General features: G+C 46.7%; 1 protein-coding gene across 1 annotated transcript in view; it reads left to right on the top strand.

Moving 5' to 3' along the window:
• CYP20A1 (cytochrome P450 family 20 subfamily A member 1) overlaps positions 1-12,557 on the top strand; it is a 43,511-nt gene that overhangs the window by 5,811 nt on the left and 25,143 nt on the right. Inside the window, exons 4-6 of the mRNA XM_083474187.1 lie at positions 4,534-4,679; positions 6,390-6,557; positions 10,399-10,477. Coding sequence (XP_083330313.1) covers positions 4,534-4,679; positions 6,390-6,557; positions 10,399-10,477 — 393 coding nt within the window. The remainder of the gene's footprint in view (positions 1-4,533; positions 4,680-6,389; positions 6,558-10,398; positions 10,478-12,557) is intronic.

Here is a 12,557-nt window from a genome sequence, read left to right as displayed (position 1 = left end):
GTTTGGAGGCGATTTTTTTATTTATTTACCCATTGTTAGGCACGTGTTTAGTAACACTTAAAAATGGTTTCTGGACAGCTGGACACCCAATGCCTAACAAAAACCGGTTGACTTCATGGCCTTAAGGGATCTTTGGACGGTCATATGTATTACAGTGGTACCTTGGGTTAAGTACTTAATTCGTTCTGGAGGTCCGTTCTTAACCTGAAACTGTTCTTAACTTGAAGCACCACTTTAGCTAGTGGGGCCTCCCGCTGCTGCCGCGCCACCGGAGCACGATTTCTGTTCTCAGCCTGAAGCAAAGTTCTTAACCCGAGGTACTATTTCTGGGTTAGCAGAGTCTGTAACCTGAAGCGTATGTAACCTGAAGCGTATGTAACCTGAGGGACCACTGTACTGGGTTCACTTTTTTAAAAAAAGTATTAAACTCGTTGTGTGGCATTTGGGGGCACTTTTGCTGATGGGCGGCTCTCAGCAAAATATTAAAAACACGGTAAAGCAGGGGCCAGCAACCTTTTTCAGCCGTGGGCCGATCCACCGTCCCTCAGAGTATGTGGTGTGGCGGACTATATTTTTTTGGGGGGGGGGGAATGAACAAATTCCTATGCCCCATAAATAACTCAGAGATGTATTTTAAATAAAAGGACACATTCTCCTCATGTAAAAACACGCTGATTCCTGGACCATCCGGGGGCTGGATTGAGAAGGCGATTGGGCCGCATCCGGCCCACGGGCCTCAGGTTGCCTACCCCTGCAGTAAAGCATCAGCCATTAAAAAACTTCCCTGATGTCTTCTAAAAGTCAAATACAGTGGTACCTTGGGTTACATACGCTTCAGGTTACAGACTCCACTAACCCAGAAATAGTACCTCGGGTTAAGAACTTTGCTTCAGGATGAGAACAGAAATCGTGCTCCGGCAGCAGCGGGAGGCCCCATTAGCTAAAGTGGTGCTTCAGGTTAAGAACAGTTTCAGGTTAAGAACGGACCTCCGGAACGAATTAAGTACTTAACCCGAGGTACCACTGTAGTTGTTTATCTCCTTGACATCTGATGGGAGGGCGTTCTTCAGGGAGGGTGCCACTACTGAGTAGGCCCCGTGCCCAGTTCCCTGTAGCTTCACGTCTCGCAGGGAGGGAACCGCCAGAGGCATCAAAAGCAGGGCATCACAGACGTCAAACAAAAGCCGAGGCGGCTTCTGCGAATCCATAATATCCCGCTGAATTTGGCACAGCCGAGTGGTGTGGTGTTCAAGCCACCGTGAAGCTCATTGGATGACCAATGAGACACTTCTTCTGCCTAACCTACCTCACAGGATAGTTGTGAGGATTAAATTGGGAGCTGTGAAATCTAATGCACGAAATTAAGTGCGGAAAGGCATGTGTTCGGGTTGAGGTGGCATGGAGTTCAGTCCTTGCCCAGCCAGAACGCCCACCCTGAGGTGACCTTGGTGTTGTTGTTGCCCCTCACAGGGGTATGAAAGGAAAATAAGTTAGATGTGGATTGCATGGCACTATAACTGCCCTGAGACCTCCGGGTATAAATTCAATAAATACAGTGGTAGCTCGGGTTACATACACTTCAGGTTACATACTCTTTAGGTTAAGGACTCCGCTAACCCAGAAATATTACCTCAGGTTAAGAACTTTGCTTCAGGATGAGAACAGAAGTTATGCTCCGGCGGCGCAGCAGCAGCAGGAGGCCCCATTAGCTAAAGTGGTGCTTCAGGTTAAGAACAGTTTCAGGTTAAGTACAGACCTCCGGAACGAATTAAGTACTTAACCTGAGGTACCACTGTAATAATAATAATAACTATAATTAAGAATGGCTACGCAAGGGAGACTGGATACCGTATTTTTCGTCCCATAGGACGCTCCGTCCCATAGGACGCACCTAGTTTTTTTGGGGGGAAATAAAGGAAAAAATGTTTCCCTTTATTTCCCCCCCAAAAGCAGGTCGGGGAAACCGAACCAGGTCGAGGGACAGCGGGATGGTGGCGCTGCGCCTCCCTGCTGTCCCCTGAGCTTGTGGGGCTGGCCGATATCTGCCTGGCGCGAGGGGCGCCCTGCTTCAGGGCGGCCCGCCCACCGGGCGGCAGGCCGCTATCCGCAGCGTGGGGAGCCCTGCGGGGAACTCCTGCAGGGCTCCCCACGCTGCGGATGTCTGCCCGGCGCGAGGGGCGCTCTGCTTCAGGGCGCCTTGCCCGCCAGGCGGCAGGCTGCTATCCGCAGCATGGGGAGCCCTACGGGGAACTCCCGCAGGGCTGCCTAGGCTGTGGATGTGTTCCCGAAGCGCCGGGCGCTCTGCTTTCAGGGCACCCGACGCTCCGGGAAGCAGGCTGCTATCCACAGCCTAGACAGCCGTTCAGGAACTCCAGCAGGGTTGCCTAGGCTGCGGATGTCTTCCTGAAGCCTGGAGAGCGAGAGGGGTCGGTGCGCACCGACCCCTTTCACTCTCCAAACTTCAGCGAAAGCCTGCATTCGCCCCATAGGACGCATCCAGATTTCTCCTTCATTTTTGGAGGGGAAAAAGTGCGTCCTATAGGGCGAAAAATACGGTATTTGAAGACACAAGAATTACAAGCAATTTGTGACCTAACACGAAACATTCCTCTTTGGACTCTCAGTCTACTTTGTTTTGTTTTTGCTTTTATGCTTTTCCAGTCAAAACTAATACAATTGGTTCAAACAGAAATTGTTTTAAGCTCCGTAAAACAGTTTCCTGCGTATTGCAATGTGCATTTCTGACAAGCAACCCCAGGGTTATGGTGGTTGTTGTTATTTATTAAATTTGCATACCGGCCTTCATCTGAAGACTGCGGGAAGGTTTGTGACCTAAAAACACAAGGAGAAAAACACAAAATACCTGACGACGACAGGGGGCCTGTTTCAAATTTGGAGAGAGTGCCGTGGGCGCCGTTAACAAAATGGCTGCCATGGCGTCTGTGTGGCGTAACACCAAATGGCTGCCACATCTGAAAGGACGGAAAAAGATACCAGACCACAAAATGGCTGGGGGCGTGCCTCTTTCCGCATGAATGGGGAGAAAAGGCACCTTGCTTGCTTGCAAACAGAGGCTTTTTGCACTTTTCCTCTTCAGAACGTGGCAGAGGGTGGGTGCCCAGTCTGGGCATCAGTAAAATGATCGGGGGGGGGGGGTTTCAGGGTTGGAAAGGCTGAGCTGGCGTGGACAGAACCCAAACGGGAATAGCAAACATTTAGGACTTGATTTTTGAAGGGATATTTATGGAGACCTTTTCAGGGGGCACACTGTTATCCACGACAGGCCCATGCGTACGAGCATTTTGAAATGCTTCTGCACACATTCCTCAGTGCGTTCCCTCCGGTGTTTCCTGCCACGGTCGTAATAATGCGGAGGTGCCTTTTACGTGCGGTAAAAACCCAGGAATATGGCAAGGAGGGGTCTCTGCAGAGAGTGCCCGCTGCATTTTTTCCTAATTGAATTGAACAACAGATGGCTTGGAGTTTTTGGCAGTGCTGGGCAGGGGATATCGCCTGCCAGCAAGGTGGCTTGCATAATAAGTGGATTCTGCCGCAGCGCTCCTAACTGCTCTGCTGGCTTCTAATTTATCTCTCATGATTGAAAAACTCTTTCAAAGGGGACCCCTTGGTAGTTTCTTAAAGTGTGTCTCGGGAACTAAAATGGAGGGGCAGGGCTAGAATTGTATGGAAGGCACCTTGTTGCAGGAAAGGTTAAAAAGGCGAAGGGACCCCTGACCATTAGGTCCAGTTGTGACCGAGGGAGCCGGTGTTCAGCTTCCGGGTCATGTGGCCAGCAGGACTAAGCCGCTTCTGGCGAACCAGAGCAGCACATGGAAACGCCGTTTACCTTCCCGCCGGAGCGGTACCTGTTTATCTACTTGCACTTTGACGTGCTTTCGACGTGCTAGGTTGGCAGGAGCAGGGACCGAGCAACGGGAGCTCACCCCGTCGTGGGGATTCGAACCGCCGACCTTCTGATCGGCAAGTCCTAGGATCTATGGTTTAACCCACAGCGCCACCCGTGTCATTAAAAAAGGCCTGCACGTCCCCAAAGACAAGAGTCCCAGCAGGAAAGGTTAGTCATCCATAAATCTATTCCAGGGGTAGCTAATGTGGGGTTTTCCCCATCAGCCCTAAACAGCATGGCCATTGGCATGGGTCTAGCCAGCATTTTTGTTGGGGGGGTGGGGCAGAACTTCAGTTAGCTATGTATTTTTATTGTTTTGTATTGATTTTTTTTGGGGGGTGGCAGCTGCCCCACCCTGCCCTCCCCTTGGCTATGCCCATGACCATTGGAGAGGGATGGTGGGAGTTGTAGTTTGGCAACATATTAAGGGCACCGCGTTGGCCACCGCGATCTGCTCTATGAGGAGCATTGGTAGGTACAAACTCTGCCCTATTTTTTGGCAAGGAAGTGAGAGAAGTAGAAACTGCTCTCCGTTAAATGTTTTGACGGACCCACGAGTCACTGAATACTGCTCTTTTTGGGGACGTCACAGGGATTTCTGTTGGATTTTCTCTCCCTCTGCCTAGCGGATCCCTTCGAAACGATGCTGAAGTCCTTGTTGCGGTACCAGTCCGGCCTTGGTGGAGATGCTGGCGAGAGCTGCTTGAGGAAGAAGCTCTATGAAAATGGAGTGACCAAGTGTCTGCAGAATAACTTCTCAGCCATTCAGAAGGTGAATCGCCTAGTCTTGAGGGCTCACTGCGTTGTTTGGTAGCAATGTAGGTGGGTGGGTGGGTGTCTGTCTGAGCAAGGCAAGTCCCTTTTGAGGCACCGGCAAGGTGATGGACGTAAAGAGAAGCCAAGTTATTAGGGTTGTTGTTGTTTAGTCGTTTAGTCGTGTCCGACTCTTTGTGACCCCATGGACCAGAGCACGCCAGGCACTCCTGTCTTCCACTGCCTCCCGCGGTTTGGTCAAACTCATTCTGGTAGCTTCAAGAACACTGTCCAACCATCTCGTCCTCTGCCGTCCCCTTCTCCTTGTGCCCTCCATCCTTCCCAACTTCAGGGTCTTTTTCAGGGAGTCTTCTCTTCTCATGAGGTGGCCAAAGTATTGGAGTCTAAGCTTCAGGATCTGTCCTTCCAGTGAGCACTCAGGGCTGATTTCCTTAAGAATGGATGGGTTTGATCTTTTTGCAGTCCATGGGACTCTCAGGAGTCTCCTCCAGCACAATTCAAAAGCATAAATTCTTCGGCGATCAGCCTTCTTTATGGTCCAGCTCTCACTTCCATACACTTCCAACCAAAGCTTTCACTATACGGACCTTTGTTGGCAAGGTGATTTCTCTGCTTTTCCTAATATTGCTGTTGCTAAATCTTTCATCATTAGCATGCAGAAATCTGCTTGCTTCCTCCCCAGTTAAATCTTGCCCGTTTACTTCCATCTTACATTCTTTAAACTTTGCAAAGCATTGTCTTGGCCCGGAGTCCCATCTGTGCTCTGAGATGTGGAAGCCCCCAGGTGAGTTGGCATCCACATGGACTTCTTTCTTGGAGGGAGCAGCCGGGGGGGGGGGGAGTAAAAGCCCACGGATCCTCAGGATTTTTACATTGGGTCACCCCAAATTCACCATCAGATCACATGTATGTGGCCACAGCGTGAACCACAAAAATGATACATCCACTGTTTCATTCAGAATATTTTTTTTCTTGTTTTCCTCCTTCGTGGGCTTTTACTTCCCCCGTCCCAGGCAGCCTCCGCTAGCGTCCCTTCCAATCTCTCTTCCGATCCCACCAATCAGCTGTTTCCTTTCAACACTCCCTTCCCTCTTGTTTGCCTTAGTGTCCTTTCCTTAGCTGGAGCAGTTTTTTGCTCCTCCTTTTCTTCCAATTTCTCTCCTTATTGCTTTAGTCTTCCTGTTTCCCCCCTTTGCAAGTTTGCTATCTTTACCTCCCCCCTCCCAGGTCAGCCAGCTTTATCTCTAGCGTCCCTTATCTCTCTCCCCGCAAACAACCAGCGGCTTTGTTTCAAAACCCACTTCCCTCTTTCAAAAAAAGAAAAAAAAGGCATGAGCTGCTTTTTGCCCCTGAGCAATTCGGCTCCAGGGACCACGCATCCGCCCCATAAGACGCACAGACATTCTCCCTTACTTTTTAGGAAGAAAAAATGCGTCTTATGGAGTGAAAAATACGGTATATTGTGGCATTTTTGTATTGGATCAGATTGTTAAAAGGTGTGCGATCTTTGTTGTTTCTTCAGCTTGCAAACTGCCTTGCATATCGTTATATAGAAAGGCGGTCTAACAAATTAAAAGCAAAATGAAATATCGATAGCCGTTGGGACAAGATAAGTAACAAATGCTTCCTTTACCTTAGTTCGTTCTCAAAGTAACTTGGGGCTGGCAAAGCAATGGGTTTGATACAGGATCTCTCTTTTTTCTTCAAGCTGTCAGAGGAGCTTCTTGCAAAATGGCTGTCCTTCCCCGAATCTCAACATGTGCCCCTCAGTCAGCACATGCTTGGCTTTTCGATGAAGGCCGTCACTCAAGCCGCAATGGGCGGCAGGTTCGAGGATGACCAGGAAGTGATCCGGTTCCGTAAGAACCACGATGCGGTAAGCGTCTGGAAGGGGAGAGAAAGAAATGTTATTTCTCAAGCTCTTGCTTCTGTTTGTCTTGCAATCCCTGCACTTTTTGATTCCCGGGCACATTTAGCCTAAAACAGTTTAGCCCAGAGTGGATAAAAATCGCTGATTAAAAAAAATTTAAAATCGGATTTAAAAAAAATTAAATCGGATTTTTTTAAATTTACATCGGATTTTTAAAATAAAATGCCATTGGAAGAAAAATCTTTCTAAATATAGTTTTCTATTTAAGTAACATTATAGACCAAAGGCTATTCATCAGGAAATAAGGATTTGTTTAAAGTTTTTCATGTGTGTTAAAACTCAGGCTTAAGTCCTTTTTTTAAAAAAAAAGTTTAACCACATCATTATATGCTATAATATTATTGTTTTAGCTAAATTGTTTAAATTGTTTTTAAGGAAATGATTGCTTTTCTCCTTCCAATTAAGTACATCAGCAAAGTTGTCCAAATATAAACAATTAACTTATTAAACCTCACAATAATTTCATAACTATGTATTTCTAATAGTATAACCAAATCAGTAATTTTTTATATAACTGTAAAAACTACTCTGAAAATTTATTATTCCAAAAATGAAAGTTTCGTCTGATGGTAAATATTAAGATGATACCAGCAAGAATGAGTCTTTCTGTAAAAAAAGATTTAATTCAAGTCCTACTGACATGTGATTTAAATTGTGATTTAAATCAAATCCACCCTGGTTTAGGCACAATCTCTTGCAGAGAGACCATCTCTGGGAATTATTGGAGCTGGCATAGGCAAACTCGGCCCTTCAGATGTTTTGAGACTACAATTCCTACCATCCCTGACCACTGGTCTTGTTAGCTAAGGATCATGGGAGTTGTAGTCCCAAAACATCTGGAGGGCCGAGTTTGCCTATGCCTGTAGTGGACTGTTTGCTTGGGTTTCCCTTCTGTGGGTTTGGCTGGGAGAATCCCACAGCAATCAGTTTCGTAAATTCATTCCTCTGTTAGCAGACAGCTCAGAGAATGCCGTGTCGCTCTCCAGAGTGGCTCTAACCATTGCTCCTTTCTGGGGAAGTCACTGGGGTGGAGTATTACCTTCACTACAACAAACCTGTGAGAGAGGCTAGGATTCTGGGGATTCTTCATGGGGTGGGTTTTAATTGCCCTCTGGCAAGGGGGGGCAACAGGAACCCCAGTCTTCCTCTCTAGTCTGGGGCTGGGATGTGAGTGAATATTGTCCCTGCAGTTGTGCCAGCCTTAAAGGAACTTAGCAGAGGTGTTAAAGACCTGTGGGAATGTTTAGGGATGCGGGGGAGGATATATTGTCTAAGATACCCTATCCCAACTTGTCTTTACAAGTTCAACAAAATCAGCAGAGTTAACATTCCCCCTTTTTAAAACACACACACACAGCAGATAGCTTGCTCAAACTCATTAGAGTCTCGTGCTTTGGCGGCGCGGCGGCAGCAGGAGGCCCCATTAGCTAAAGTGGTGCTTCAGGTTATGAACAGTATCAGGTTAAGAACGGACCTCCGGAACGAATTAAGTACTTAACCCGAGGTACCACTGTACGTAAATCGGGCACTGCTCCCACCAGCTAGAGATGAAGGCTGTGGCGGACCTTTTCTTGGTCTTGCAAGGCTTTGTGACGCCAAACCGAGCCCCAGCCTTTGCCTCCAACTCCAGAGGAAAGATGGGGACTGATGTTTTTGATGCCCAAGGTGTCCAGAGCGATAGGCTTGCGTGGAGAGGAGGGGCAGATTTCTGCCCACCGCCAACTTTGACAAAACGAAACGGTGAACCCCTCGTGGAGACATTTGCCCATAGCCACTCGGCCAGCTTCCTAAGCGAGCATGGATTTGAAAATGAGCTTTTTTGCACCCTGACGTTCTCATTGCCCTGGATCTGATGATGCCTTTTGCTCATAAATAAATATAATCTCACAAGTACAGTGGTACTTTGGTTCTCAAACTTAATCCGTTCCGGAAATCCGTTCCAAAGCCAAAGCGTCTCAAAACCAAGGTGCGCTTTCCCATAGAAAGTAATGCAAGATGGATTAATCCGTTCCAGACTTTTCAAAGCAACCCCTAAAACAGCAATTTAACCTGAATTTTACTATCTAACGAGACCATTGATGGATAAAATGAAAGCAATGAATAATGTACTGCAGTCACACAATCAGTAGCTGAACTGGGTTCCATGCAGTCACAAAAACAAAAAAAGAGACACAAAACCGCAAAATACCGTATTTTTTGCTCTATAAGACTCACTTTTCCCCTCCTAAAAAGTAAGGGGAAATGTGTGTGCGTCTAATGGAGCGAATGCAGGCTGTGCAGCTATCCCAGAAGCCAGAACTGCAAGAGGGATTGCTGCTTTCGCTGTGCAGCGATCCCTCTTGCTGTTCTGGCTTCTGAGATTCAGAAAATTTTTTGTCTTGTTTTCCTCCTCCAAAAATTAGGTGCGTCTTGTGGTCTGGAGCGTCTTATAGAGTGAAAAATACGGTAAATAACAAAAACAGACCTCAGCGTAACACTCAAAACAGAAGTGTGGTACTCAAATCAGAAGTGCAACACTCAAAACGGCTTCTGAAAAAGACTTCCACACCGGAACACTTACTTCCGGGTTTGCAGTGTTTAGGTTCCAAGGCGTTTGAGAACCAAGGTACCACCGTAGTTGTAATTTCTGTTGCCATGATCCCAAGTCCTGTATTGCTGAGTTTTGTAGCCGATCATTTGTTGGAAGGAGCATCCTGGCTCTGTTTCAGCCATTCGGTGTGATTTATCCCGAGGGATTGATCTGCCCACTTTCTATTAATGGAGCCCTGCCTCCAGCTGTGCCAGCAACTGCTGCGTAAGCCTTCCTCCTTGGAAGTACCGCTCTAATGCAGTAGTCGTCAATCTACACCTAAGGCACGTTGGCTTGGATCCTAAGGTCAGTTGACATAAGGAAGTTCATGGAAGAAAAGTTTCCCACCCAAACCCGCAGTTTCCTGCAAAAAAAGCACCCTTCCACCCCCAGAAGGGACGCGGGTGGCGCTGTGGGTCAAACCAGAGAGCCTAGGACTTGCAAATCAGAAGGTCGGCGGTTCGAATCCCCAAGACGGGGTGAGCTCCCATTTTTCGGTCCCTGCTCCTGGCAACCTAGCAGTTCGAAAGAACATCATAGTGCAAGTAGATAAATAGGTACCACTCTGGCGGGAAGGTAAACGGTGTTTCTGTGCACTGCTCTGGTTCGCCAGAAGCGGCTTAGTCATGCTGGCCACATGACCCGGAAGCTGTACGCCGGATCCCTCGGCCAGTAAAGCGAGAAGAGCGCCGCAACCCCAGAGTTGTCCGCGACTGGACCTAATGGTCAGGGGTCCCTTTAGTTTTTACCACCCCCAGAAACCATAGCTAAGGGAAATGAGGAGCTCTTGGTGAAGCATGTGGTTGGGGAAACCTTTTATTCAGTGAAATTCCTTACGTTTTGTTTTAGGATTCGGGCCAGTGAAAGCCAGTCTCTTATTACAATTACAGTGGTACCTCGAGTTACAGATGCTTCAGGTTACAGACTCTGCTAACCCAGAAATAGTACCTTGGATTAAGAACTTTGCTTCAGGATGAGAACAGAAATCATGCTCTGGCGGCACGGCGGCAGCTGGAGGCCCCATTAGTTAAAGTGGTGCTTCAGGTTAAGAACAGTTTCAGGTTAAGAACGGACCTCTGGAACGAATTAAGTTCTTAACCAGAGGTACCACTGTATAGAACTAAAGCCCTAATTTTTATTTTTCCGGGGAGACTCATTTAAGACAAGATGCTTAATAAGACTTGGAAAGATAATGTGATTCATCTGCCCTTGTTTCAGATCTGGTCAGAAATTGGAAAGGGCTTCTTGGATGGCTCACTTGACAAAAGCATGACTCGAAAAAAGCTGTATGAAGACGGTGAGTTTAATCCCGGTGCATTAGCTCTGGAGGTGTGGATACGACTATCTATCCAGCCTGCAAAATTCATTTTCTTTTTGTGTGTGTGGATGAATTAGGTATGCTTGCCTATTCCTTTTTTAAAAAAACATTTTTTATTGATTTTAACATATAAATTATAAAATGTACCACAAAACCTATCACTTATACAATCTTTTTAGACTTCCATCAGCACCTCTGACGATCCACCGTTTTAACCACTTCTTATGCATTTCTTAACTTTATATTGCCTTTACATCTCTTAACAAATCATCCTTCCCCTTCTCCATTTTTGCAATACTTCCAATAATACTCTTCACAAAACTTCTTGCAAACCTACAAACGTCATCTGATCTTCACAAGTACTTTTCAAATAGTCCATAAATTTACTCCAGTTTTCTGTGAATTTCTGGTCCCGCCGGTTTCGAATCCTTCCTGTTAGTTTATCTAGTTCTGCATAGTCCATTAACTTCATCCTCCATTCTTCAATCGTCGAGGTATGCTTGCCTATTTCACAGGATTTGCCCAGAATGTCTTCAAATCAATAGGCCTTCAAATCAGAATGTCTTCAGACCATTGCTTTGGATTTGGTTCTCTTGTAACTGTTTCCACAAGCAAGAAAGAAAAACCTCATCCCTGCCACTGCAGAGAGAGGCTTAAAAATGTGAGGTTAAGGGTAGTTTGGTTTTAAGCAGAACTTCCAGGAGCCCTGGAGGTATTGCTCCAGCAATCTACTGTAGTACAGCCTCTGGCAAATTGAATAAGGCAGGACTTTTCAAATAACTTTTCAAATACTTTGTGCTGTCCTTTACAGGCAGCTTGTTGTCCAATGCAGCTATTACATCAGATCGTTTGCCTTACCGAGGTGAACTACACGCAGCTAAGAACATGTGGTTCTTGAACCAGTCCAATAATCCCTCTCTTCATTCATCTTCCCACTCAACAAATCGGTGTGCCCATTAAGTGGATTGCACATAGCCAAAGGCCTTTTACACTTTAAAATAAACTGGGCACATTTTGTGCAATACTTTTCATATCTGTAGGCAGGGGAGAGACTCTGGTTATTGGTTTAGTCTGAGAGCGGCTACCTGGTGACCCACAATACAGTCACATCTTGGTTCTCAAATGCCTTGGAACTCCCAAACGCTGAAAACCCAGAAGTAGGTGTTCTGGTTTTCGAACGTTTTTCGGAAGCCGGATGTCCGACGTGGCTTTGGCTTGAGTGCAGGAAGCTCCTGCAGCCAATCGGAAGCCGCACCTTGGTTTTCGAACATTTCGGAAGTCAAACGGACGTCCGGAACAGATTACCGTATTTTTCGCTCTATAAGACGCACCAGACCACAAGAGTTTTTGGAGGAGGAAAACAAGAAAAAAAATATTCTGAATCCCAGAAGCCAGAACTGCAAGAGGGATCGCTGTGCAGTGAAAGCAGCAATCCCTCTTGCTGTTCTGGCTTCTGGGATAGCTGCGCAGCCTGCATTCGCTCCATAAGACGCACACACATTTCCCCATACTTTTAAGGAGGGGAAAAGTGAGTCTTATAGAGCAAAAAAATACAGTATGTTTGAGAACCAAGGTACGACTGTATGTTGTTGAACCCCCAACTTCTATAACCCCCCGATAGCATGGCCTGCCATCAGGGATGATGGGAGCGTTAGTCTAGCAACGGGATCCCTGGTAGCTATTATTATTCTCTCTCTCTCTCTCTCTCTCTCTCTCTCACACACACACACACACACACATACACACATTTTTCAGAAGGGCACAGTAAGTAATAAACCACGTCTGCATTTACGTGCCAAGAAAGTGATGCTGAGATCTCTTGACAATGCACTCTCTGCTCCAAAGGGGAGCTACATGCAAAGGGATGTGCTTAGCTCAGATTCCACCTCTTCAGAGTCCAAGATGGATGGCGGCTAAAAATACCGTACTTAGACTTGGAGTGGTTTGTAACTTTAGGAATGTTGTGGCTCAGTATTCAGCTGCCTTGTATGGGAGGAAGCGTAGAAAGACAATCACAGATTTATTCGTTATTTGCTTGGGGGTGTAAGAAATGCTTCTT

This window comes from Podarcis liolepis, assembly GCF_965112155.1.
Source record: "Podarcis liolepis genome assembly, chromosome: 1".
Lineage (NCBI taxonomy): Eukaryota > Metazoa > Chordata > Lepidosauria > Squamata > Lacertidae > Podarcis > Podarcis liolepis.
The sequence above is the reverse complement of the archived record's forward strand: the minus strand, read 5'-3'. Positions and strand labels throughout refer to the sequence as shown.